This window comes from Peromyscus californicus, unplaced genomic scaffold, assembly GCF_007827085.1.
Source record: "Peromyscus californicus insignis strain IS unplaced genomic scaffold, ASM782708v3 Scaffold_13__1_contigs__length_99412109, whole genome shotgun sequence".
In the NCBI taxonomy this organism is placed as follows: Eukaryota; Metazoa; Chordata; class Mammalia; order Rodentia; family Cricetidae; genus Peromyscus; species Peromyscus californicus.
This window is the reverse complement of record NW_026294424.1, coordinates 66840954-66865857: the sequence shown is the minus strand read 5'-3', so window position 1 is coordinate 66865857 and position 24904 is coordinate 66840954. Positions and strand designations below refer to the sequence as shown.

Sequence of the window (24904 nt, the reverse complement as noted above, 5' to 3'; positions counted from 1 at the left end):
ACATGCATGGTTCACCAGGCCTGACCCAGCCAAAGTAAGATTCTCTCTTCATTGTCTCGGAGATTTTGTTCTGTGACACAAAGCTAACACAAAGAACACTGCTCTTTAAAGACATTTAGCTGTTTACTGTGTACTGGTGTCTCCCTGCATCACACATTTCTAAATACCACTTCCTTAGTCCTATACATGAAACTGCATTAGCAAATTCAAACCAAGCCATAAAAACGCGAACGACGGGCTGTATGTTTTACGCTTTATTTTCCATAAGCATGACGATGCTAGAGCAACTGCTGAAGAAAGAAAGGCCTTTACTAACTGATGAAAAGCTGAACCCCAGGCACCCGTGCTCGCTTCCCCTCCCTCCCCTTCCACATGCACTATCACTCATCTTCACATAGGCTGATCGAGTCACAGTCGAGTTCACCAGTGTACACAACCACGGCATAATACCATCATTCCCAGTGTCCCAGGTCAGTACATTTACACAATAGGAAACACTAAAATCTGTGTTTGGAAAGCATCCTATGTTAAATCACACAAACTAGGATTTCGTTTGAAATGTGTTTTATGAAGACTGCTGCTGAGTCCAAGCATGCAGGTGCATGCGTGCGTGTAACCACCTGGATGAAGCCGGATATGGAAAGCCTTCAGTAGGTCCAATGACGGAGTTTTTCACTCATCCCAAGTATCTCCGTATTTGTTTACTTTGACTAGGAAAAAAGCACAAATAACTGATGATTCCAAACAGCAAAAGACACCACTTTAAGTCTGTTATGATGAAAAGCTGTTCTTGCATTGTATGAATAGGAGCACCTGAGACAGGGGCTGACTACAAATGCCCTTTATCAAATTTTACATAACCCTGCACAATCCCCATTTTAAAGGTGAGAAAGCGGATTAGTAACTTGCCCAAGGAATAAGCCTTAACAAGAACTAAGATTTGGAGACTAAGTCCAAAGCCTGGGTGCTTGCCTTTACAAGTTTACCTAAAGGAGCATGTGGTTGTATATGACTGTACATACCAAAACAAAGTTACCAAGAATTTAAAAAAAAAAAAAAAAAAAAAATCACTAATAAACTTGAATTTTGCTTTTCACAAAAAATAAACTAACAGAAATGTAGTTAATTTAATCTCTCCTATCAGCTGTCAAATGACAAGGAGAAACTATTTCCCATATTCGGGCATCTCACATGTTAAAATGAGAACTCGCTCCTCTGCCTTGCTGGCAGTGCTGATGGAACCCAGGGCCCAGACGTGCTGGGAGAGGAGAGCACACTGAGCTACACTCAGTCTCACTTTCTCCACTCTCAGCTGCCCCTCTCCACAGCGTCCATCTGTGAACTAACACCCATGGCAAAGACTCCAGCAATCCTCATGTAAAGAAGCAATGACAGTGGCGTGGGCTCTTCTGAGACGACAAAGTCAAAACTGCCTCTTCATTATCACAGTCACATGACAGTGTCCCATTTTCCTCATTTTGCTTTGCTCCTTTATAACAACCCATGGCAGTTTTCTAACCATCCATGATGTGTTATAGTACTGCTCTGATAATTTATGCTTTCTATCTTAATTTCCAGTGAGATAAACAATAAACATAATCCATATAAACTAAAGCTCAAAATATTAATACTTTCAGAGATTCTGAATTTATACTGTACCAATGTCCAAATTTCTGCTCAAAGAATATTTTAGAAAAGCAAAAATCATAATTTCATAACAGGCCTTTTCTTTAACTTATAAAGCACAAGAAAACCCTCAGTTTTCTTCTAGAAAGCAAAGAGCTGTTTTACTAGTGTATCATGTAACAGCACTTCAAGAATATCCAGTTAGAGCTGCACACGTCAAATGCAGCAAATGCCCAAAGCGCATCAGAGCTTTCTCCCTAGCCTAGCAGACTGACGAATGAATGAATACAATGAAATGCAATAGTTCCTTTCTGGCAGGAGGGCAAATGCTATGCTGTGAGACACCGAGCAAAGGGGCACAGAAAAGGGAGCCACAGCTTCCTGCCCTCAAGGAGCTTACAGTCTGAGCCGTAGTCAACAGCGCAAAGGACGTGTCTACACAGTGAGGCCTCTGCGCAGAGTCACAAATCTATTTCAAAGGTACAGAATTTTACAACACAAATGATGCCTTGTAAATGAAGCAACCATTAACAACTAGAAATCAAACTGGTTCTAAAAATTATTACACTACTCCAAGGATCGCTATGGATTTCTGCACACAGCCCTCCAGAAGACACTAAGACCTATCCCTACCATGACAGTTTATCTACTCCTTATGTATTTATTACTTTGTTGTGCTACGAATAGAAATCACCACACCCTTAACTTTTAAATGAGTGCACAGAACACCTTCAAAGAGGGCCATCCTTTGACATTCTTTTAGAAGTCATAAAATTCTAAACAGAAATGGTCACAAAACCTAGTAAAAATGTCTTCTTCCTTTACATGAAAGTGTGTCTAAACCTGTACTTTTGTAACATATTGCTGTCCAAAAAAGGATTAAGTTATAACTTACATTTATTAGTTATAGAGAAGTCAAATTTCTCCTCTGAAAACACCTTAAAGTGTCTTATTACTCAATTATGACTCCATGATTTGCCAAAGTATCATTAATGACTGGTTATCAGTCTCTGGTCACTAAATCTGATTATGCAGCAGACATACTCTATTGTGAGGAAAAGGTATCAAATCCCAAGGTGATTCCTTATAAGGAAAAACACTGTACTAGGAGCTGGTTTCCTTGCCTTTCTTGTTGTCTTATTGTCTAGGCTTTGTTTTTTGGTTTTGTTTTTGGGTTTTTTTGTTGTTGTTGTTTTTTGTTTTTAATAAAACACCCTCTGAAATACCTTAAAACAGGAGAAGTAGTAACTATGAACTAAGTCATTTTTTAAACATTAAATTTATTTATTATTTGTGTGTGTTACATCATGGAAGAGGATAGCATTCTGGAGCGGTTCTTTCCTCCCTATCCGTTCCTGGGGACTGAACTCCTGTCGTCAGGCTGACAGGAGCCATTACCTGCTGACCCATTTCGCCCACTCTGAAATAACTATTCTTTTAAAAGAACTGGTTTTAAAGACATATTAATATAAAAACATTTTAAGCTGAAACTTCAGCTTGCACTCTAGAGAGTGCCATGATTAGACTCAACTGTCATACCTTCTTTTTTGGGCACTCTGTCCTGCATAGGCCTGACTGAGGGGTCAGTCTTGTGTGTTAAAGTCACTTCATAGGACTCTCTGTTCTTACTCCTTAACTCCTCATATGTAGTACTTTTTCTTTTGGGACTTTCTTCAAAGTTGGGATCAGGTCCTAAAACAACAAACAGTTAATAAATGGTGATAAGAGGTAGATAAGTCTAAAGTGACTAAATTTTGCAAACACTGTTTACCTAAACTGAAACAAGAAAATGAAATGTAAGATGAAAATATTACTACTACTCCAAAGGCACTAGCGTTCCTCCAAGACACTTGTGGAAGTACAATCCCTCCTCCTTCTCTTCTGAAATTTAAGATTAGTATCAAAGTTTTTATAAACTCAGCCATGGCCAGAAAAAAGAATGAAAATGCTAAGATCTAACTTACTAAATGCTGGAGTCGTTACACTGTGTACAGAATTAGAGTCTACTTGTCACAACTAAACAAAACTTGACAGTAAATCATACTAACAGTTCTATGAGCACATACTAATTTTTTTTTTACCATGTTTATGGTATTTAAATAAAATGGGCCTGAGTCCACCAGTCTGACACACAATACTGAAGTGCAAGAAAAGGTCCTTCTACCTCAGCTGTTTATTCTCTTCTCTACCAAAGAGAATCAATGTGTGAGCAGCATCAGAGTGAAATACACACATAAATAACAGAGTGGACTCTCTGTAATGAATGACAGGTCAAATATGCAAAAATACAGTTTAAGTACATAAATAGCAAAAGGACTATAAGAACATTTCAAAGAATAACTGATAACATTCAGAGAATACCTACTCAAGTTTTATACACCTCACAAAAAGTATTTTCCAGCAAGGTACACAAACTGGGCATGTTGTTTTCGTAATATACTAAATTTTGAATCAATTTTTATAAATGGTATTTATATGAATTCCAATGAATAACCAGAATCCTCTAACTAACAAGTGTTAAATAGCATTTTCAACTCTAATCTTTCACTTTGGTAAATGTATCAATACAAAGAAACAAGAGTTCAATATGTAATTCTTCAATATATAACAATTTATATGTTTGTTCTAATATACCGTGATTAGAAGCTCATTTTTTCCTAGACAAGAAGAAAAATAATCTTACATTAACTTAGACAATAATCTTGTATCAATTTTAAACATTCAGATTACATTGGTGGTAAGCAGCCAGTGAACTCATTTCCCTCCCAACAGGTGTTTCTAAAGTCACAAGGGGGTCATGGCAACTTTCAGGGATGCTGGGTTTTGTGTCCTCACTCCATCAGCAGCACAAGTCCTTGGGCAAATCACTAAGCTTCTCTGAATCCAGCTTTTTCCAGTTGTGAAATAATTTGAATCCCTGATCTCTAGAATTCCTTCCAGGTCTAATTTTTTCTTAGGCAAAAAAGAAACACTATTATTTCATTGTTCTGTGATAAATGAAATCATAAACCAAACAGAAGACTGGCAGATATTTTCCCCACGTGTAATGCTGAATGAAAACATTCTGGCACTATACAGAGAACATACTTTACTGGTCTGTGAAAGTTACTAAGACCTGGAAGGAATAAGAAAGTGAGCAAAGGCATTCTCTGAAACTAACCAACCACCCACAGCACTTTTTCTAACAGATAGGGCAGAATGCCTTCTGCTTTGAAAAGATCACTTAGTCTATGGAATTCTTGAAAAAGAAAGCTACAAAGTGGGCAAACAAGACTCTAGAAAAGGAAGGTCCCCTGGAAGGAAGGGCAGCATCTGGGCAAAGCAAGGCAGCTCCAGGGACTCACATGGATACAATGGGGAGTGCTAGGCTTGACCTAGAGGGAGGATGACAACATGCATACAAACACCAGCACCAGTGGACAGGTGACAGCTGTGTGGAGGGCACTAAAATCATACTAAAGATGGATCTTTCTCACACGATTTCGCTGATGAAAATGGTAGGAAGGATGCACAACACTGAAGGGCAGAGCTGGTGCATGCCTAGAACACAGAAGAGTGGATCTGAACTTGACTGAAAACTCAAACACAGGTGAAAGACAAGAACAGCTAGCTGCCTCCAGAGCTAAGACGGTGTCTTTACTCCGCCTGCTCCTTTTCTGTTCTAATTTGGTACCTTTGGTGCCAACCGGAGAGCATGGAGGCCTTAGGATGAAGGTATTCAACAACATTCTCCTGAACGCAAGCTTTTCATCTTCTACAGCAGTCCCTTCCTTTTTGCCCTTCACTTCAGGATAAAGCTTTGTGTCCAGGAACTCTTCAGTGACAGTGTTTTACACTGTCACATCCAAACCAGGTACCACAAGCATGCATGGTTACTGAGCAACTGAAATGCTACTAAGGCCACAGAAACTAACTTCATATTCCATTTAGTTCTAATTAATTTACAAACCTGCACTGGCTTGTGGATACTTTATTTATAAAGCTACTGAGGTCATTTTGGCACCTCCTTAAGCGTTCCTTAACCTATCATCAGTTTATTTTATTGCATCCTCCTCCTCCTCCTCTTTAATCTGTATATAGATTCACTCTAGATTCAAAAGGACAAAAAAAGCCACCCCCTAACTGTTGCCGAGTTAGCCTCGAAAACATTTTCAAAGCATACTTTACAAAGGTTCACAAGTTCTTATCCAAGCCCTTTGAGTTAGGGATGTCACAAATTTTAGAAAAATATTCTCATACATAATATCCCCAATCAGGTCAGGACAGGAATGTTTAAGCAAACATATCAATAGTTCTGTAACAAAATATAGGGAAAATCATTTTAAATAAAGTAAATAAAGGCCACATCACTATTTGCTGCCAAATGTGTTCCAGTCCTAACTTCTGGTTTTCATAGCTCCTGAGGTTTTAGGGTTTTAGGTAAAAATTACAGGTCTGTCTTTCTGCCTCTAGGTTCCTACTGTTCACTGCAGAGTAGACTGAGAATCCAACACTTGTTTGTTCAGTTTACTGTCTGCCAGTATTGTGTCGGATTATCTCACCTAATCCAGCAGCTCTTTGACAAGCATTACCATCTCCATTCAAGGTGAAGAATTATAAATTAGTTACCTGATAATGACTAATTGCAAGATCAGAGCACATTTTAAATGTAACTTAAATCCTGGCCTTACTCCAAAATTTGTACTTCCCACATCTGCACTCTGAACTTAGTATTTACACCAACTTCACAATGCATTTTCAAGTGGGCTTCCTCACCTGACAACAATTGTGTAAAGCAGGTATAACTTCTTCTTACAAATACAGACAGGACACTGAAAGCCATTTGATAGGACAACCTATCAAATGTAACCTACTCCTTCTGGAACCTCTGCTGCCCCTAGACAGTTATCACTTCTTTGCTGTTCCTTTACATCTGTGAACATGGGGACAACTTATCCATCTATTTCTGTATCCTCCAAAAATCCGAGTTTCTTAAGGATAAGAACCAGGCCTTGCTCGTCTTTGTTTTCCCATACCTAGCCAGATCTGTTGGATGAGTGGAGAGACTAATGGGAAGAACAAACGTGCTGAGGCAGGGGATGCATGAAGCCAGGCTGACAGCCGACGGCAGCACACAGAGGTGACACCCAGCAGAAAAGAGCATCAAATAAAGTGTATACATACGTTGGACCATAAAATGCTGAAATTCATTTCAAGAGAAGTTTCTACCTTGGGCAATATGGTCACTAATACCAGTGGGAGTGGACTCATTCATAGAAGCACTGAATGGAATTGGCTCATAGCGAGGAAGTGTCTCCTTTTCTATGTTGTCTGCCGCTGGAGACGTCACAAAAGAGGACTGACCGCTCACGTTCGAGTCATATCTTGACTTTTGAGAATAGTGCCTGTAAAAGAACATCATAATACCCAAGAACAAAAAAATCATTACTTTTATATTAATTAAGGTATAAAAATGAGCTATGAATATCTAAAATATCATAATTTTAATTTATTTATAAACTGTTGGATAAAATTTGCTATGTCTTGACCCACTTTGGCACCTAAAAACTGGTCACTAACTAAACATGATGGTGAACGTGGTAATCCCAGCCCTGGGAAGGCTCAGACGGGAGGATCCTGAGTTGGAGGCCAGACTAAGCCATAGTATAACTGCCTCAAAAGTAAACAGTCATTCAATAAAGGGAAATAGAAAAATATATATTCAATTTTCTAAATATTAGCTTTGGAGGGTAATTTCAATGTGTGTGTTAAACTTCTTACAAAGAAAAACATCCTTCAGATCAGGTTTCAATAAACGTGTCTAGGCTGCCCATTTAATGGAGAGAGGTTACTTCCTAGCTATAGTCCATATAATCCATGACTTGCTGACATCGATACAGTTATTATTATTTCTCATAAAATTTATATTGTTTTCACTCTGAAATAATTCATCAGTCTGCTTAATGATCTTACTACTTACATTATTTACCTACTCATACAGATTATTTATATTTTCACAATATAAAATCTAAACCACAATCTGAAGAAACTCAGCAATGGGTTAAACATTGCTTTACTAGATTAAGAAGTCTGAGATTTTTGTTGCTGTTTTGAGACAGGGTAGCCCTGGCTGTCCTGGATATTACTTTGTAGACCAGGCTGGCCTTGACACTTAATTTCCTGCTTCAACTTTCCAAGTATAGGCTATGTAAATCACCCCACCATGTTATCATTTCACAGGATTTTTGTTGTGGTTGTTTTTATTTTAAAGATTTAACTTTAACTTTAAATAACAAAACCACATTGCAGAACATTTGAGTAAGAGGGTAAAATCTGACAAATCACAACCAGTGTTACTAATCACTTATACTATTTTTATTGGTGTAAACTTTTCTTTAGATACAATTTTTATATATACACTATTTTATACTTTACCTTTTCAATTTATAAAAAACATTTCACCCAGATGCTTCACAGATGTCACAGTTTAAAGAAACTCACAATACCCACTATTACACATAACATGATCCCATTCATTCCCCTCCACTGGACACGAAGCCAGCTCTAAATTTTCCTCTACTTCAACTTGTAAACAACCTTGAGCCTACAGATTTTGCTTTTCCTTTTTATTTGATTTATAGCTTTGTAAACAACAAAATAAAAACTTCAAAATACTTGTATCAATTTATACCAAAAATTTATTTAGGCACAAGCTCATTTTTGAAAGAGTTATCTCTGGGTCATAGCATGAGACAATCAAAGCAAACATAAATGTACTGCAAGCTTCAAGAAAAATGAACTTTCTGCTAAGTTTATCTTCCTAGTAAGCAACAAAAAAGTGGCTATCCATTGAGAGAGATTAACAAAATCTGGTAACTTGAAAAAAGTAAAAAATGCAATAAACCAAAAGAGCTTGCCAAATTCAATCAAAACAAAAATCCTTTAATTCTTGGACAGGTCATAAAAGCAGCCAAATCATGTTCTACTTTTTAAGGCAAAACACTTCTTTTTTTTTTTTTTTTTTAAATAAGGGCCTTAGTCCTTGTCCTTTGTAGCCACATTTTTTTTAAAGATTTATTTATTTATTATGTATACAGCATGTATGACTGCAAGCCAGAAGAGGGCACTCATTCCAGATCTCATTACAGATGGTTGTACCATGTGGTAGCTGGGAATTGAACCTAGGACCTCTGGAAGAGCAGCCAGTGCTTTTAACCTCCGAGCCCATCTCTACAGCCCACAAGGCAAAACACTTCTAGACTATAGCAAATGGCCATTCCACAGGCAGAGTTTCAGGCCTTGTATTTTGTTTCTTAAAAACCAAAACCGGTACATGGAGACAAGAACTGACCTACCCAGGTGGGGAAGAGCGCCTTGCTTGGCCTGACCGCAGAGCTTCTCCAAGGGGGGAGTTTTCAAGATTCTTGAACTTTTCTTGGCAAGTTTTCACGTAAGAAAGTTTTCCAGCAAAGTACCCCATGATACAAGCAACTTATTTGTAAAAACAAACAAAAGTTTTGTCACTGAATGGGCCTTTTTAGACAATTTTTTTTCTGAAAACAGCATTTTAAAAAAGTACATTTCTAAATATCTCTAAGGTTTTAGAAAGACCAAGATTACCTAAAATGATAAAAGATAGTTTACATTTTACAAATTCACAAAGTCTATGATATAACTCACTTTCCCCAAAGTAAGTCAGTCCAAGTAAAGTAGCAATAACATAATGAATCCCAATACACCACTTTATAGACAAGAACACGGCAGAGAGAGAGGGACATGCAACCAAATAGGTTTTAGCCATGGGATTTGGGCCATTTGTTTTACTGTAAAATGGAATTGTGCCACAAGCCCCAACAATTTCACAGTTTGTCTTAAAAACAAAACTCAGTACAACAAGCCCATTAAAATAATGAGTTACAGTCTGACCTAAATATGACATTGTTATTATCATGTACCTTTCCAACACAAGAGAAGCTGCCCCGAGAAGACTCATAAAGACCATATGCATTCTCAAAGGAACAATTTGCTTCTCTTTTGTTAGCCACAAAGTGGAATATATATTAAAGGGGGGAAAAGCCAATTCTAGATATAATTGTTTGGATTAGTAGACTATCTAGGCAACTTTCTTTTACTATAAAGAGAGCAAGAATGTATTTTCAAGTACTGTGTATAAAGTACTATCAAGTTATTTTATATTACAAAAGGGAGGAGTCTTTTAACTTAACACAGGACTTTTTATTCTGACATAAAATTGTCAAGCAGTGCATTTATTGAAAAGCTTAAATAACTTGATTTGTGACAGCATATAAACATGTAATATTAATAACTCAAAATATCTGATTTAAACTTAACCATTTGTAAAAAGGGTAGGAAAAATACAGCATTGTTCATACTTACATATAAGTTTAGGAATAGAGCCATATTTTGGATGACTTGACAGGATTCCTAAAGAAGAGTTAATTATTTCTGAGTAACATTGTTAGAGAAGGAAAAATCCGTTTCAATTATCTTAAAACAGCAAGTGCCAACAGTAACTCTTTTTTTGTGTGTGTGAATTCAGTGTCAACAGAAAATTTTCTAGTTGTCAAAACACTACAGACCATTGCAATAGGTAAATACTACCTGACAGTCAAGAGACTTAAGTAAATATTTTTATCTACCAAGCTCAACAACAACCAAGTCTTAAAGGATTTGATTAGTTACAGGACTGAAAATTATCCAAGAGCCAGGAAGAACTCTAATTAAACATATCAACCAGCTCTACACTAAACTAGAAAACTGACCAAGGAGTTAATATGGGATATGAAGAAATACTCCACACTCAAGAGGTGAAATGTTAAATATTGTGAAGAAGGCAACTCTCCATAAATTCATCACAAACTCAAGGTTCCCCTTAAAATAAAAACATGTTTTGTTTATTCTAAAAACTGTATGTAGACAGAAAGAGCCAAGGCAACACTGAAGAATAATAAACTGCCATCAGGTGCCAAGACCTACTGATGAAGTAATAGTAATTAAGACAGTCATTTATAAACAACGCAAGAGTGAGAAACAAAGCAAGAACTCAGAACTGGACTCATATAAACTGTCCTGAGAAAACACAGCAACAGTGCACTGCAGTGAGAAAAACAATCCTTTCCAACAGTGCAGGTCAGTAACATGTCCCTCGAATCCAGGGAGTTTCCAATTTTAATTATGAGAGAAAAAGCTTACGGAAAAAAGTGTGAGCGACCACGTTCTCATCCAGGTAGACCAGGATTTTAAAGAGACCACAACACCTGGATAATTTGGACTCTGATAAGAAGTAGCTCATCAGCCGGGCGGTGGTGGCGCACGCCTTTAATCCCAGCACTCGGGAGGCAGAGGCAGGCGGATCTCTGTGAGTTTCAAGGCCAGCCTGGTCTACAGAGCGAGATCCAGGACAGGCACCAAAACTACACAGAGAAAACCTGTCTTGGGGGGTGGGGGGGAGCTCATCAATGCTGGGCTAGAGATAACCATGGGGACGTACGTGTGTGTGTGTGTGTGTGTGTGTGTGTGTGTGTGTGTGTGGTTGCAGAGCACGGCAGGTACAGAGGACAGCTGGCAGGAGGTGGCTTCCTCCTACCACCGTGTGGGCTTTGGGAACAGAACTCAGGTTGTCAGGCTTAGCAGGAGCATATGTACTTGCAAGGTCATCTTGCTGACCCAATCATGGGGATGGAGCTGCAAGCACTCTCACTAAAATCCATGTCACTGCTAGCTTAGAGCAGTCCACAGACTTGGACTGGGGTGTAGCTCAGTGACAAAGCATGTGTTTAGCAAGCCCTGGGTTCAATTTCCTGGTCCAGGAATCAAACAAAAAGCCAAAACAGAATTCCAAAGAATACCAACATTTCTAAGGCAAATGAAGAAAACAAACGTTAATAATGTGAGCATAATACAATAAAATTTATTTTTTTGTGCTACATTGCATACAAACACCAGAATGCATATCAGCTATTCAAAAGCATGAAAACATTGAGCAAGGCAAGTATGCCATCATGGAAATGAAACAGAAGGAATGCTTTAAAAACTGGTTAATGGAGCCTGGTGGGTAGGCACACGTCTTTAACTCCAGTGCTTGGAGGTAGAGACAGGTACATCTCTGAGTTCAAGGATAGCCTGCACTACACAGAGAGTTCCAGGATACCCAGGGCTACATTGTGAGACCCAGTCTGAACAGCCCCCCAACCCCTGAAAGAAAAACTGGTACTGATGAGTGATGTTGGTTAAGAACAAAAACTGTCCATCAAGCATCACAGAAGTTATGGTGATGACCTTTGACGTTTCTAACAATGATAAACATAAAAATGAGTGACATAGACTGCAATGAATTAAAACACATAAAAAGCAAAGTGCTCATTCATAAAAACAGATTTGAAACAGGTGAGAACAGTAAGAGAAACATGGAAGGAGGCTTTTCCTTTTGTGTTCTCTATCCTTTCTTATTAGATCAAGAACAAACAGGGAACAGTTAGTACAGCACGTCAAGTGCAACGTACTACGGACAAAAACGCTACTATCAGGATAAAATGCCTGTCTTTGGAGAGCCTGTCTGACTCCGTTCCCAAAAAGCCTGGCCTGACTTCAATTTCAACCTTATCCCAAACTGCCTAGGCTTTCAAGCCACCACAGGGGAGATATATATATATATTTATATATATATATATTTTTTTCCTTCTTCACACCATAATCCAAAATAGTAATAATTACTACTTCTTGTTCTAACTTACCTGTTTAATGAGGTTCCTGATTTTGCCTCTGTATCTACTAATATCCTTTTGGGGTGAGGGGTTGGAAGAGGATCACTGGGTGTTAAACCCAGGGCCTCACACATCCCCCATCCCAACAGTATCCTCCTTCCTGATACACTCCTCTGCTGTGGGATGTTCTGTATGCTGTAAATATGTGTTGCTCTGATTGGTTGATAAATAAAACGCTGACTGGTCAGTACCCAGGCAGGAAGTATAGGCGGGATAAGCAGAGAATAATTCTGGGAAGAGGAAGGCTGAGTGATGAGACGCCAGCGTGAGGTCCAGGGAGCAGCATGTAATGGCACACAGGTAAAGCCATGGAACATGTGGCAACATACAGATGAACAGAAACGGGCTGAGTTTAAGTGTAAGAGCTAGTCAGTGGTAGGCCTGAGCTAATGGCCGAGCAGTTTTAATTCATATAAGCCTCTGTGTGTTTACTTGGGTCTGAACACCTGCAGACTGCAGGACACAGGGAAACTACGCTCCTCCTTTTCTTTTACCCTGAATCACTTTTACAGACTGACAACTATCTTCTTTGAACACCTACAACTGAATATTTCACAACATGATGCCTCTTTGCTTCAGTCCATGCTCACATGCATGTTTCTTAGGATGACTACTACAGTTCTTAAATTTTTTTGTACAAGCCCATGACTAATTCTGATTATTCTTAGTCCAGTGACATGCTGGAGTGCCACCTATCACATGACGAACCGACGCTGATTTCTGCGGACTCTTTTGCCAGTTTTTCCTTCAAATTAAGGTGACTAAATGGTTCCCCCCCCCATACAGAATCTACCTTAGGAAGAAACAACTGAGCTTTAAATGTACATACATGTGTGTACTTCTTGAGTTGTTTCACGTTTAAGATTTGATCATATAACACATTATACTGAAATTTTTTACAAATGCTTCGATATTTTAGTATCCTGCTCCTCATATCTTTCCACCTCCATCTAAATCCATTTTGTGTGTACCTGGGTATGGAGACAACCCTGAGGATAAGTCCTCACCTTCCACCTTGTTTGAGACAAGGTGTATGACAGGAGAGCTGGCCTGTGAGCATCCACAATTCTGTCTCTATCCCTGTCTCACTACAGAACCCATGGGATTACAGCCATGTACTATAGCTTGCAGCTTTGCTTGGGTCCTGGGGATTAATCTCTGGTTCTCACGGTTATATGATAAGAACTTTACTCACCAAGTCCCAGATCCCTGCCCCAAATTTGTTTTATAAATGGTAACAGAGATTGAATACTAGGCAAGAATTCTTATCACTGAGCTACACCTCCAACCCTAAAACTATATTTTTTCTATGACCATATGAACAATCAAAACAAAACCTTTGAGTAACTAGTTCTTGTTAAGATTATATCTAGTTCAGACTGCTAACATGGGGCTGAGCAGGTAATTCGGTTGACAGAATGCACGAGTGCCTACCATTGCACAAAGCCCTGGTCTGACTCCCACAATCACAGAAACAGGTAGGGGGCACATGTCTGTAATCCCACACCTGGGAGGTGGAGGCAGGAGGATTACAAATTCAAGATAATTCTTAGCTATATATTGAGCTACATCAGATCCTGCCTTCTTATAGTAAATTTTAAAAAAAATCTAAAACACATTCTATCATATTGCCATTTACAGAGGAGCTAGTTAATTAACAGACTTTTAAATTGTCTGGAGTCATACTAACATTACCACCGATTTCTGGAATGCTTTCCTGCCAAACATACAGGTAGAGGCTACAGCAGGCCAGTAATTCACAAAGTATATTTAACAACCAACTCTGTTAGCTGCATCACTGATACATTAATATTTAACCTAAACTCAGTCCCAGGGAAGTACACTGTAGTATTAAGTCAACAGAATTAGCCTCTTTGGGGACTACTAAAAAAAGATTATCATGGCCGGAGGCATAGCCCAGTTGGTAAAGCGTGCATTTGTAATCCTAGAACTGGGGTTTGCTGCTGGCCCTCCTGTCTACCCACCTGAATTCTAGGCCCGTGAAACAACCTGTGAAGGTGCTTGAGAAATGACAGACAAGGTTGCACCTGCATGTACACACAAACACGGAAAACGACATCACTAGTCAGACCCCTGAATCTCTACGCTATTTTGAAGACTGGGTGCTTGGCCTGTGGACCACCTGCACATAGGTGCCTGCAGAGGCCAGAACAGGGCATTAGGTCCTCTGGGACAGGAGTTACAAAGAGTTGTCAACCACTACCCTAAGGGTGCTTGGAACTGAACCTGAGTGTTCTGTAAACACAAGTACTCTTAACTGCTGAGCCATCTCTCCAAGGCCCTCTAAATTTGTTTTAAATGCTAACTCATCCTTACCTATTCCCCAAGTTGAGAAGACAAAGCTAGTACAGGGAATTACAGGTATTTAAGCCAGTGCATATCACTTTAAATCTGTAAAACGGATTGCGCTATTGACTCAGTATGACTGGTATGGGGCCAGAATCTGCATTTCTAACAATCTCTAAGTAAGGATGCTACACTGTTCAGCTAGCCCAGGTCTGCTGTTCTCCTTGCAAACTAGCCACAAGGGTTGGTTGGCTGGTTTTTAATGGATGTCTATGTGAGTATAAGTCATATATGTTTCCTGAAGCTGGAGTTACAAGGTTGTACGAACACTGAAGTGGGTGTAGGAATCAAACCCAGGTCCTCTGGAAGAGTAGTAAGTATTTTAACCACTGAGCCATCTCTCCAGACCTATCAACAAATGTTAAAGTACTTTGCTGTTCGTGTAGATTGTTACTGATACCAAATTCTCTGGGTGGTTGGGGTTTTTTATTTATTTTTGAAGCAAGTAGCCCAGGCTGCCCTTTAACTTCTGAACCTCCTGCTTCCACTTCCCAAGTGCTGGGATTACAGGTATGTGCCACCACATCAGTTTCTTTATGCAGTGCCAGTTCAAACCTGGGCCTTCCTGCACACAGGCAGGCACTGTAACAATTAAAATACATACCCAGCCCCAATGCCATCAAAATATCAAATCAAGACGGGCATTGGTGAAGAATGACTTTAATCCCAGCACTTGGGAGGCAGAGGCAGGTGGATCTCAGTGAGTTCAAGGCCAGCGTGGGCTACAGAGTGAGTTCGAGGACAGACAGGACTGTTATACAGAGAAACCCTATCTCGAAAAACAAAAACAAAAACAAAAATCAAATCAATATAATCAAATGAGTGGGTCCAGATAGACAAAACTCTCCTAATACTGTATAAATTTATCAATGATCATGCTAAGATCATATTTCCTTATTCAAAATCAGGAAAATAAGATAAAGCAAGCTATCCAAAATGCTAAATAAATGTGAAATTCAAAAACTTACCTTTACTAATTAATCCTTGAGTAATCAACATACTTGTGGCAGCCAATGGCACAGCTATAGGAAGAAAAAGAACTTGTCAATATCAACAAAAGGAAAATCCTGTTTTGAGTACACTACAAGATAAATTATTAGTAGTAACAGCAGAACCATCAAGATGCAGATTCAACAACCAAGATCTCTAAAGCTGCACTGTGCACACACAGTGAAAATAAAGGAGTATTTTCAGAAAACACTTTAATTCAAGAAACCATCCAGATTTAGGTTCCAACAGCAAGTCACTAAAATAATCAACTAAAACAACAAAGTAAAATGACTAGAAATCACTTCTTCTTTTTTTTTTTTTTTTTTTTTTTTTTTTTTTGGTTTTTCAAGACAGGGTTTCTCTGTGTAGCTTTGCGCCTTTCCTGGATCTCGCTCTGTAGACCAGGCTGGCCTCGAACTCACAGAGATCTGCCTGCCTCTGCCTCCCAAGTACTGGGATTAAAGGCATGTGCCACCACCGCCCGGCCTTAGAAAGCACTTCTGAAGTAATGGGGAAAAGGAATGCTACAAAAGCTCACCCTAAGAGCCACTCAGTCCTAAGTAATAAACACAGTCTACACAGTCTACATACCTCATGTGAGTTACCTCATCTACTTCTTATCATCACATCTGTGTCAGGAAGGCCATATGACTACCATTTACAAAGTAAGTTTAGAGATGTTAAGAACCTTACTCACTGAAAACCATGTCAAGTGAGATCATCAACATTAGCTCTCATAACCTAATGAAACCTGCCTACTATCAGATACCACGATTTTAGGCTCTATTACACTATGTGAACCAAGACACAAAATACATTTGACTATGTGATTAGCATGGTAGCTGGAAGAATGAAATCATGCATTTTAAATACTCCTTAAAACCATGATAATATATAAAAGAAGCATATTAACCCATAATTCCAAATTTACTTATAACTTAAAAATAGTTATGAATATGAACAGCTCTCTACATCAGCCCTAAGGTTTTCTGTAATGATGGGAGTTGATCCTTGACTCACACTTAACTTGGCAAGGATCTGGTAACTTGACCAGTAGACAGTTCCCTAGACCAATAATAAACTTACCTAAAAATGTGTCTCACTTGTTTGTACGAAGTTTACACTAAACACCTACTTTCTATCTGGGAGTCTGGAATTTCAGTAACGGCCAGCCTAAAGGTGCCTCTGTGATCAGTCCCCAGTAAAAACCTGGCTCTGGGTCTCTAACAAGCATACACGATAGACAAGACTCTTAGATGCAAGTGTCTGGCTTCCTCTTAACCCCACCAACGCTCCCTTACCTAATTGTGCTTCTTATATGTTAACTGGAAATTATTTTGAATTAAAATAACAACATGTTGCCGGGCGGTGGTGGCGCACGCCTTTAATCCCAGCACTCGGGAGGCAGAGGCAGGCGGATCTCTGTGAGTTCGAGGCCAGCCTGGGCCACCAAGTAAGTTCCAGGAAAGGCGCCAAGCTACACAGAGAAACCCTGTCTCGAAACAAACAAACAAACCAACAAAAAATAACAACATGCATCTAGTGAACGGCAGCACACTTTGTAAAGAGCCAGAGAGTAAACGGTCTCCATGCCAACTATTCAACTGTTCTTTTAAGGCAAAAGTACCCCAAAATAAACAGCTTTTTCTAATAAAATGTTACTTTAGGGACACAAAATCTTAATTCAAATAATTTGCGTATGTAATCAAATTGGCCGTTTTCTCCCAACCATTTTAAAAGTATAAAAAATATTTTTAGCATATTAAATACAAAGCCACATTTGGTCCATGGCTGTGGTCTACTCAACTCTTGTCTAAACTATGTGGCAATTTAAAAACGAAAATAATTAAATATTTTAATTACTATAGAAATTTATGATCAACATTTCTAACTCTGCACTTGGACATCAGTTTTGCCATCAGACAAAATGTGCAGCCATCCTAAGGTTTGTTTGGCTGCTTACTATTCTACTTACTATCAGATTTTCCTTTGCTGGAAAATGCTTTCTTTAAGGCTGGCTGGTTAGAATGCCTTCATGCATTAGCATTTAAGGTTCTTCAAAGAACAAACTGCTTTTAATTACAGCAAAAGACTGTAACACGAAACACTGAAGAATTACAGAAAGATAAGAGGGTACTGTGTTAGTCAGCCATCCCTACAATGGACAACACTTTCCCATCTGAGTCAAAGAGTAACAAGCCTGAAGGGGATGCTGGTGCTAGTACTTCCTATTATTACCATGCCAGCAGACATTTCATCTTATGCCACGAAGGGATAATGGATTAGGCTTAAGTCCTATCCAACTTACAGGATCTATTTTATGTCACAATAAGAGAATAGTCAGCTGAAAGGGGCTTTGGTAGTGATCTAGTCTCTGTCCTAATCAGAGTCACCTGAAATCCAGAATGGACAACTCACAAGTTAAAAACAACACACGTGATTCTTGTGGCTGATTTGGGATCAGAATCCAAGTTCTCTGGCTCCAAGGTCAGCGGTCTTTACCACTCACTGTATTATATGATACTACGCTAGTCTGTAAACAATGTTTCTTCAGGTAAATCAGTAATAGTGATGAACGCTGTCCACATCGTATCTAATAAAAAGCATTCCCACAGTTCCTTGAGCTCTTTTCTCCTCACAATTGCAAAACACTACTACTACTATAAATCCGCAACAGTTTTCAACAGAAACTTTAATGCATTAATCAGAACATATAATTAGTCAGAATGTATATATGTGTGTGTGTATATAGATGTGTGTATACACACACACACACATATACAGAGAGAGAGAGAGAGAGAGAGAGAGAGAGAGAGAGAGAGAGAGAGAGCAAGTGTACCATTTAATAGATAAATTTGTAAAATTAGAATTGAATTAATTCCTACAATTCCATGAGATAGGTAGCTATCATCCCCATTTTGCAGATAAGCAAACAGGTACATAAAGAGAAACTTGCCCAAATCTCACAGCTCTTAAAGTATATACTTGGGACTTCAATCTAGATAGTAAAGTAGGACCAAGAATGTATGCTTTTGTGATTGATAATACTGACTAATTTGGAAATATATGGCTATAACAGGACTTTTCATAAAGAGAAGTAGAAAGGGTCTATCCACCCCAGATAGAACTATAGGTGAGTTTTCCTGTGCTTGTCCAGCACCAAGGTCCCACAGAGACTTATAAAATTCCTGTGTCCCACCTGGTTCTGCAACTGCTTAGGCCCAAGTAAACACAGGGAGGCTTACATCATTTTTAAACTAGGGCCATGGCAGGCTTCTTGCTAGCTAGCTCTTACATCTTAAAGTAACCCGTTTCTATAAATCTATACTTTGCCACGCATGCAGTGTCTCTCAGCTCGGCCTTTCTCCTTCCTCTCTCTCTAGTTGGAATGTCCTGCCTAACCTTATTCTGCCTCACCATTGGCCAAACAGCTTTATTTATCAGCCAATCAGAGCAACACACATTCACAGCATACAGAACAACATTCCACAGCATAGACCATCCATACATCAAAGAAGGATTTCATCCAAGTCCAGTTTGTGAACAAGTATATTTACTGGGGGCTCTTTATAGGAGCATGTGTGACTCAAAAGGTAGCCAAACTATCAAGTAGTCCCCTGAGCAATTTATGATTGGCCATGGCACTAAAGCATGTCACCAGCAATTTGGCTGACTCACTAAAACTACATCAGTAATGACACCCATCAACAACTTTTCAGTAGCTACACTACCAAAAAAATTCCCTTGACATTATCCAGGCTATTGCCATTGATGGTTATATCATCATGCCACAAGGAGATATCAAGTCCCTAATGTGGAAGTCTCTGGTTGCACGACAAAGCAATCAAGCTGGCAAAGGCTAACATTTGTGGTGCCAGTCAGCATTACAGCAGGACGATGAGAAAGAATTATGGCTCAACAGCCATGGTGGCTATGCCAAGCAAGATGTGACTGCCGCTATAATATTGGCGAGACCAACAACTTTCCAGATGAATTTAAACCACTCCACAGGACAACAATATTTGATATTGTAACCTGGGCACAAACTTGTGACGACTAAGGATATCCTAGGCCCTAGTAGGGAGACTATGACTATTGTTTTAAATGTACATGGTGAAATTGCCTCCTAAACATTTGTATTTATGCCTACAGATTGCTGTTGTTGTTGACTATATTAAAAGGAAACTTCTTTTACAATAATGATTACTGTGAAAACTTTTTTTCTGAGATAATGTTTCTCTGTATAGTTTTGGTGCCTGTCCTGGATCTCGCTCTGTAGACCAGACTGGCCTCAAACTCAGAGAGATCTCCCTGGCTCTGCCCCCCGAGTGCTGAGATTAAAGGTGTGTCACCACCACCCAGCCACTGTGCAAACTCTTAACTGATGAGACTGTTGCTAGGACACAGTGGCTCACTGCTCAGAAAAATCATCACACTTCTTTCAATCATCCCCTCCAAGGAAGGGAACTCTGTGAGTTCGAGGCCAGCCTGGGCTACAGAGTGAGTTCCAGGAACGGTGCCAAAGCTACAGAGAAAACCTGTCTCGAAAAACCAAAAAGGGTTAACACTGTCATGGCATTCCTATGGAGGTCAGAGGGCAACTTTTGGGAGTAGCTTTTCTCCTTCCCCCATGTGGTTCTATACACTGTACTCAAGGCTTGGCAGACTTTCCCACTGAGCCATCTCCCAGACCCTCCTCCTTTGTTTCTTCCCCCTTTTAAAATTCTATCCTGCAGGGCTGGAGTAATGGCTCAGAGGTTAAAAGAACTAACAGAGAGAGAACCTAAGTTCAGTTTCTAGCGTCCACAAAGCAGCTCAAAGCAGTCTGCAAAGGAACTGACATCCTCTTCTGGCCTCCTTCCTCAGACACATAGTCCACAGACATACATGCAGGCAAAACACCCATATACATAAAATAAAGATTAAAGGAAAAAATCTTTAAATTCCATCCTGCCTCTCTGTTGGAATTACCTACAGCAATTGTAAAAAGGCTGTGATTTCAGACACACTAGGCCTTTGTATAAACAGAGCATTATATTTGTTTGTAACTTTCAGTGTTCTCTGGACTTTAAAATATAAATTCTTAGACAGCATGGTGGTCCACATGTGGATTCCTAGCAGAAATAAGCAGAATAACCACATATTCAAGGCTAGCCTGTTCTAGTTCTGCTGGGGAATTGGTTGCTTTTTTTTTTTTTTTTTTTTGGTCTTCTGTAACTTGTCCACCACCATTCTGGTACTAGGGACCAAACCCAGGGCCTCATGAGCTCTATCACTGGACAGCCTCCAACACTGGACCTGGTCTACATGGCAAGTTCCAGGCCAGCCAGGGCTACAAGAGACAAACAACAACAACAACAAACCCTGGTCTTTTAAGCTCTATAGTCAGATATGGGGAGCTGACAGTATAGTAACTCCTCACTCTAATGAAAGGCAACAAACCAGTTGTCATGACAGTCATAAAGTGTAAGAGTTAAAACCCCCAACCAAGTCTGTGGTTTAGACCTGATTTCAAGGCACAATGACTCACTAGAAAAGTATAACACAGGTGGACACATCTAACAACTCTAAACCTCAACTCCTTCATCTCTCAAGTGAGGATAGTTGTCAGCCTTACTAAACTGTGTTCATGTTATTACTACTAACAAAACTGCTTAGAAACAACTACTTTAAAACATGCACAATTCGCGCCGGGAGGTGGTGGCGCTCGCCTTTAATCCCAGCACTCGGGAGGCAGAGCCAGGCGGATCTCTGTGAGTTCGAGGCCAGCCTGGTCTACAGCTCGAGATCCAGGAAAGGCGCAAAGCTACACAGAGAAACCCTGTCTCAAAAAAACACGCACAATTCTATTTCTTCTTTTGTTTGTTTTTTTGGTTTTTTCAAGACAGGGTTTCTCTGTGTAGCCCCAGCTGTCCTGAAACTTACTCTGTAAACCAGGCTGGCCTTGAACTCACAGAGATGTTCCTTCCTGTCTCTGCCTCCTGAGTGCTGGGATTAAAGGCGTGAGCCACAACCACCTGGCACAATTCTATTTCTTTAATCTCTATTAGTAATAACCACACTATGTCAAAAGTGCCCCAGTATGTTCTATATGTAATTATAATTTCAAACATAATTTAAGTCATGTTTGTAGGTGAAAGTAGGATTGAATTATGTGGATAGAAAACTGAGAAACCAGGGCTGGAGAGATGGCTCGGTGCATAGAGTGTCTACAATGCAAACACCAGGATCTGAGTTCTGATCCCCAGTATTCACGTTAACAGCCAGGCACGGATATCCCAGTACTGGGAGGCCGAGACAGGAAGATCCCGAGACTCACTGGCTGGCCAATTTAACCAAAATGGTGGAACTCTAGGTTCAGTAAGAACCCCTGTCTCAAAAACTAAGATGGAGAGGACAGAGAAAGACACTGACCTCTGCCCTCCACACACATGCACATTCACACAGGTACCACAAATACATTTTAAAAAACTCATAAAAAGGCTAACTCACATCTGAACCAGAAGCTTTCCTCATTGCACTCTGCGAAGACTCTCCGCTCTTCCTCTGTGGGAATGTAGTCAGCCCCTATGTCTTTTAGAGAAAAACTGGAAGTCATTTTCTTAAAAGCCTGAAAGTTAGCTTTGTCTACTAGTAACAAGAACATTTAAGAAAATAAATAAACATGAGGCAACTGGCTTGGCAACTTTTAAAAAAAAAAACTCTGACTTCCAACAGAGTTTATTCTTACTACCTGTTAGGACAGGTTGGACACAGTGCTAAATGAAAATCTGTAAAACCAACCCCCACCCCTGTTCAGATAACAAGGAATTTCAAGACTGAAACAAGACAACATCAAAGCAAGCATGAAGGCCCTGTGACTGTACAGATGTCACACCATAAAGCCGGCCCAGCTGCTACTGTTACTCAAGCAGTTAAAATCTCCTGACACAGAAAGTGCTACTAATTATAGATATTAAATATGATAGTTACGGGGGATTGGTCTCGGAACTTCTGCATTCGGCTCTCGAAAATCAGCCCTCCCATTCATCGTTCCTGCATCAAAAACATTTGCATCCAAATATTACAAGGTCTCAGCAGAGGTTAAACATCTACAGTCTACCTGCAGGCCAACAATATTTACTTAACATTAAACTTTTCTTTTAAGAGATTATTTATTTATTTATTTATTTTTGGTTTTTCAAGACAAGGTTTCTCTGTGTAGCTTTGCGCCTTTCCTGGAACTCACTCGGTAGGCCAGGCTGGCCTCGAACTCACGGAGATCCACCTGCCTCTGCCTCCCGAGTGCTGGGATTAAAGGCGTGCGCCACCACCGCCCGGCAACATTAAACTACTTAAAAAATTAATTCTATCTTATGTGCACGGGTGTTTTGTTTGCATGCTTGGTGCCTGAGGAGGCTGGAAGAAGGTGCTGGGTTCCCAAAAATTGGAGTTGCAGATGGCTGTGATCCTGTGCTATGACATGTGGGTACTGGGAATGGAACCAGGTACTCTGGAAGAGCCAGCACTATTAACAGCTGAGCCATGTTTTCAGATTCTGGCCGTTACATTTCAACTACTTGACATAAGAAAATAACTGAATGAAAAAAGGTCATAAACCTACTATTTGAACTAATTATTCATGTTCAGTCCTTTAATCAAAAAACAGGTATATAAAAACAGACAAATTTTCCCTTCTGAGGCTAGGTTATTTCACATTATTCTGTACCATGCCTCAAAAAACAAAACAAACAAACCCCACAAAACTATGTCCAAATGGTTGAGGGGGGGGGGGGACTCAAGTCATTTCTAGGCTTCCAATAATCAAAAAACCCTGCATCGTCTCCTATAACTCAGCAGTCAAAAAAATAACGACGTCACATTCTCTCTGCAGGTAGCTGCCCTCCTAACAGCAAACTGCGGATCTTCTAAACGTCCCCACACCGGCCCACATAACCTTCCAATAACTTAAATAAGTGAGATTTTAAAATCCAAGCGCATTCCAGGAATATATATTGATATTCCCTTCGTCTTCCTTTAAGCTCAGACCTCAGGATTTCAGGTAAGGTAACGAGGATTTCCACGGTTTAAACAATCGCATAAAAACGCGGGGTGGTATGCAGGACGCCGACACAGCAAACGACCGTAATTTCCGTAATCCGTTTAGTGACTAAGGCATCCCCGAGGGCCTACAGCATACCCTCCCTTGGAGGAAAAAGGTAAACTGAACGCTTGGGGGGTGAACGAAGCCTTCTGATGACGCTTTCAAAACTGCAAAACCATACTCGGAAAACAAAAACAAAAACAAAAAAACCCGGGAAACCTTCTCATCTTCCCCGGAGAGGCTGGAGGGCCCCGAGCCGAGTCTGAACCCTGCAGCTTCAAGCTCGCCATTCCAAAGAAAACGGCTCCAGCGAAGCCCGGCCGTGGCCGCGGACCCCCGGCCCTCCTGCCCCGGCCCTGTCACCCCAGCCCGGTCACCGCAGACTCCCCCCCCCCCCTCCAGGCAGGCCCGCGCCGCCCGGGGTCCCCCGCGCTGCAGCCGAGCCGAGGCCCGGAGCGCGGACCCTCCAGCCCCAGGCAGGAAAATGGCGGAAGGCGCGAGGCGACGGCGGGCGAGGGTGGGGGGACTGACTGGGTGGGTGAGCCGGGGCCGGCTGTGCCACCACACCCACCTCCTCACGACGGAGGCGGCGACGCGGCGCGCACGACCCGGGGCAGAGGCCAGCAGAGGACCCCCAGCGACGAGGACGGCGGACGACGCCGAGAAGTCACCCAGACGCCAGCCCCTGCGGACCGGGACCCGGAAGCATTACCTCCGACGGGAAATGACGTCGGGACGGCTCTTGGGGTAACTGCCGCCGAGCCGCCTCTCAATATTCACCTTGTGGCCCCGCCCCGTCAAGTTGGTCCCACCTCCTTTCACCCCCCCTCGCCACGCCCCCCACGCCCCCCCCCCCAGTCTCTAGAGCTGCACTGCGGCTGCGCGGGGCGTTGCAGCTCCGCCCTGCCCCTAGGTTCCGTGCTTTTGTGAAGTGCCCCAGAGATGGTGCTGTGACCTGCCGGTAGGGACGTTCTGGAACCGCCCCGCCCTGCCCCGCCCCCGCTTATCCCTTTGACTTCTTGGATTTCCCTAACGTGAAGCCTTAAATAAATCATTTTATGCTTTAAGCCTCTAG

General features: G+C 40.7%; 1 protein-coding gene across 3 annotated transcripts; it reads right to left on the bottom strand.

The window, feature by feature from the left end:
- Positions 1-239: 239 nt before the first annotated feature.
- Positions 240-24546, bottom strand: Ociad1 (OCIA domain containing 1). 3 transcript variants are annotated; one of them, XM_052735123.1, is made up of 9 exons: positions 24401-24546; positions 22719-22781; positions 22239-22319; positions 15725-15778; positions 10003-10050; positions 8961-9096; positions 6835-7010; positions 3166-3318; positions 240-710 (listed from the first exon to the last, which is right to left on the bottom strand). In XM_052735123.1, exons 2-9 carry the CDS (start codon positions 22774-22776, stop codon positions 673-675), a joined length of 744 nt encoding a protein of 247 aa, XP_052591083.1. In that variant the 5' UTR covers positions 22777-22781; positions 24401-24546; the 3' UTR covers positions 240-672. The 3 variants fall into 3 exon arrangements, with proteins under 3 accessions (XP_052591083.1, XP_052591084.1, XP_052591085.1); XM_052735124.1 differs by lacking the exon at positions 3166-3318 and having other exon boundaries at positions 24401-24545; XM_052735125.1 differs by lacking the exon at positions 3166-3318 and having other exon boundaries at positions 6790-7010; positions 24401-24543.
- Between the last annotated feature and the right edge of the window lie 358 nt (positions 24547-24904).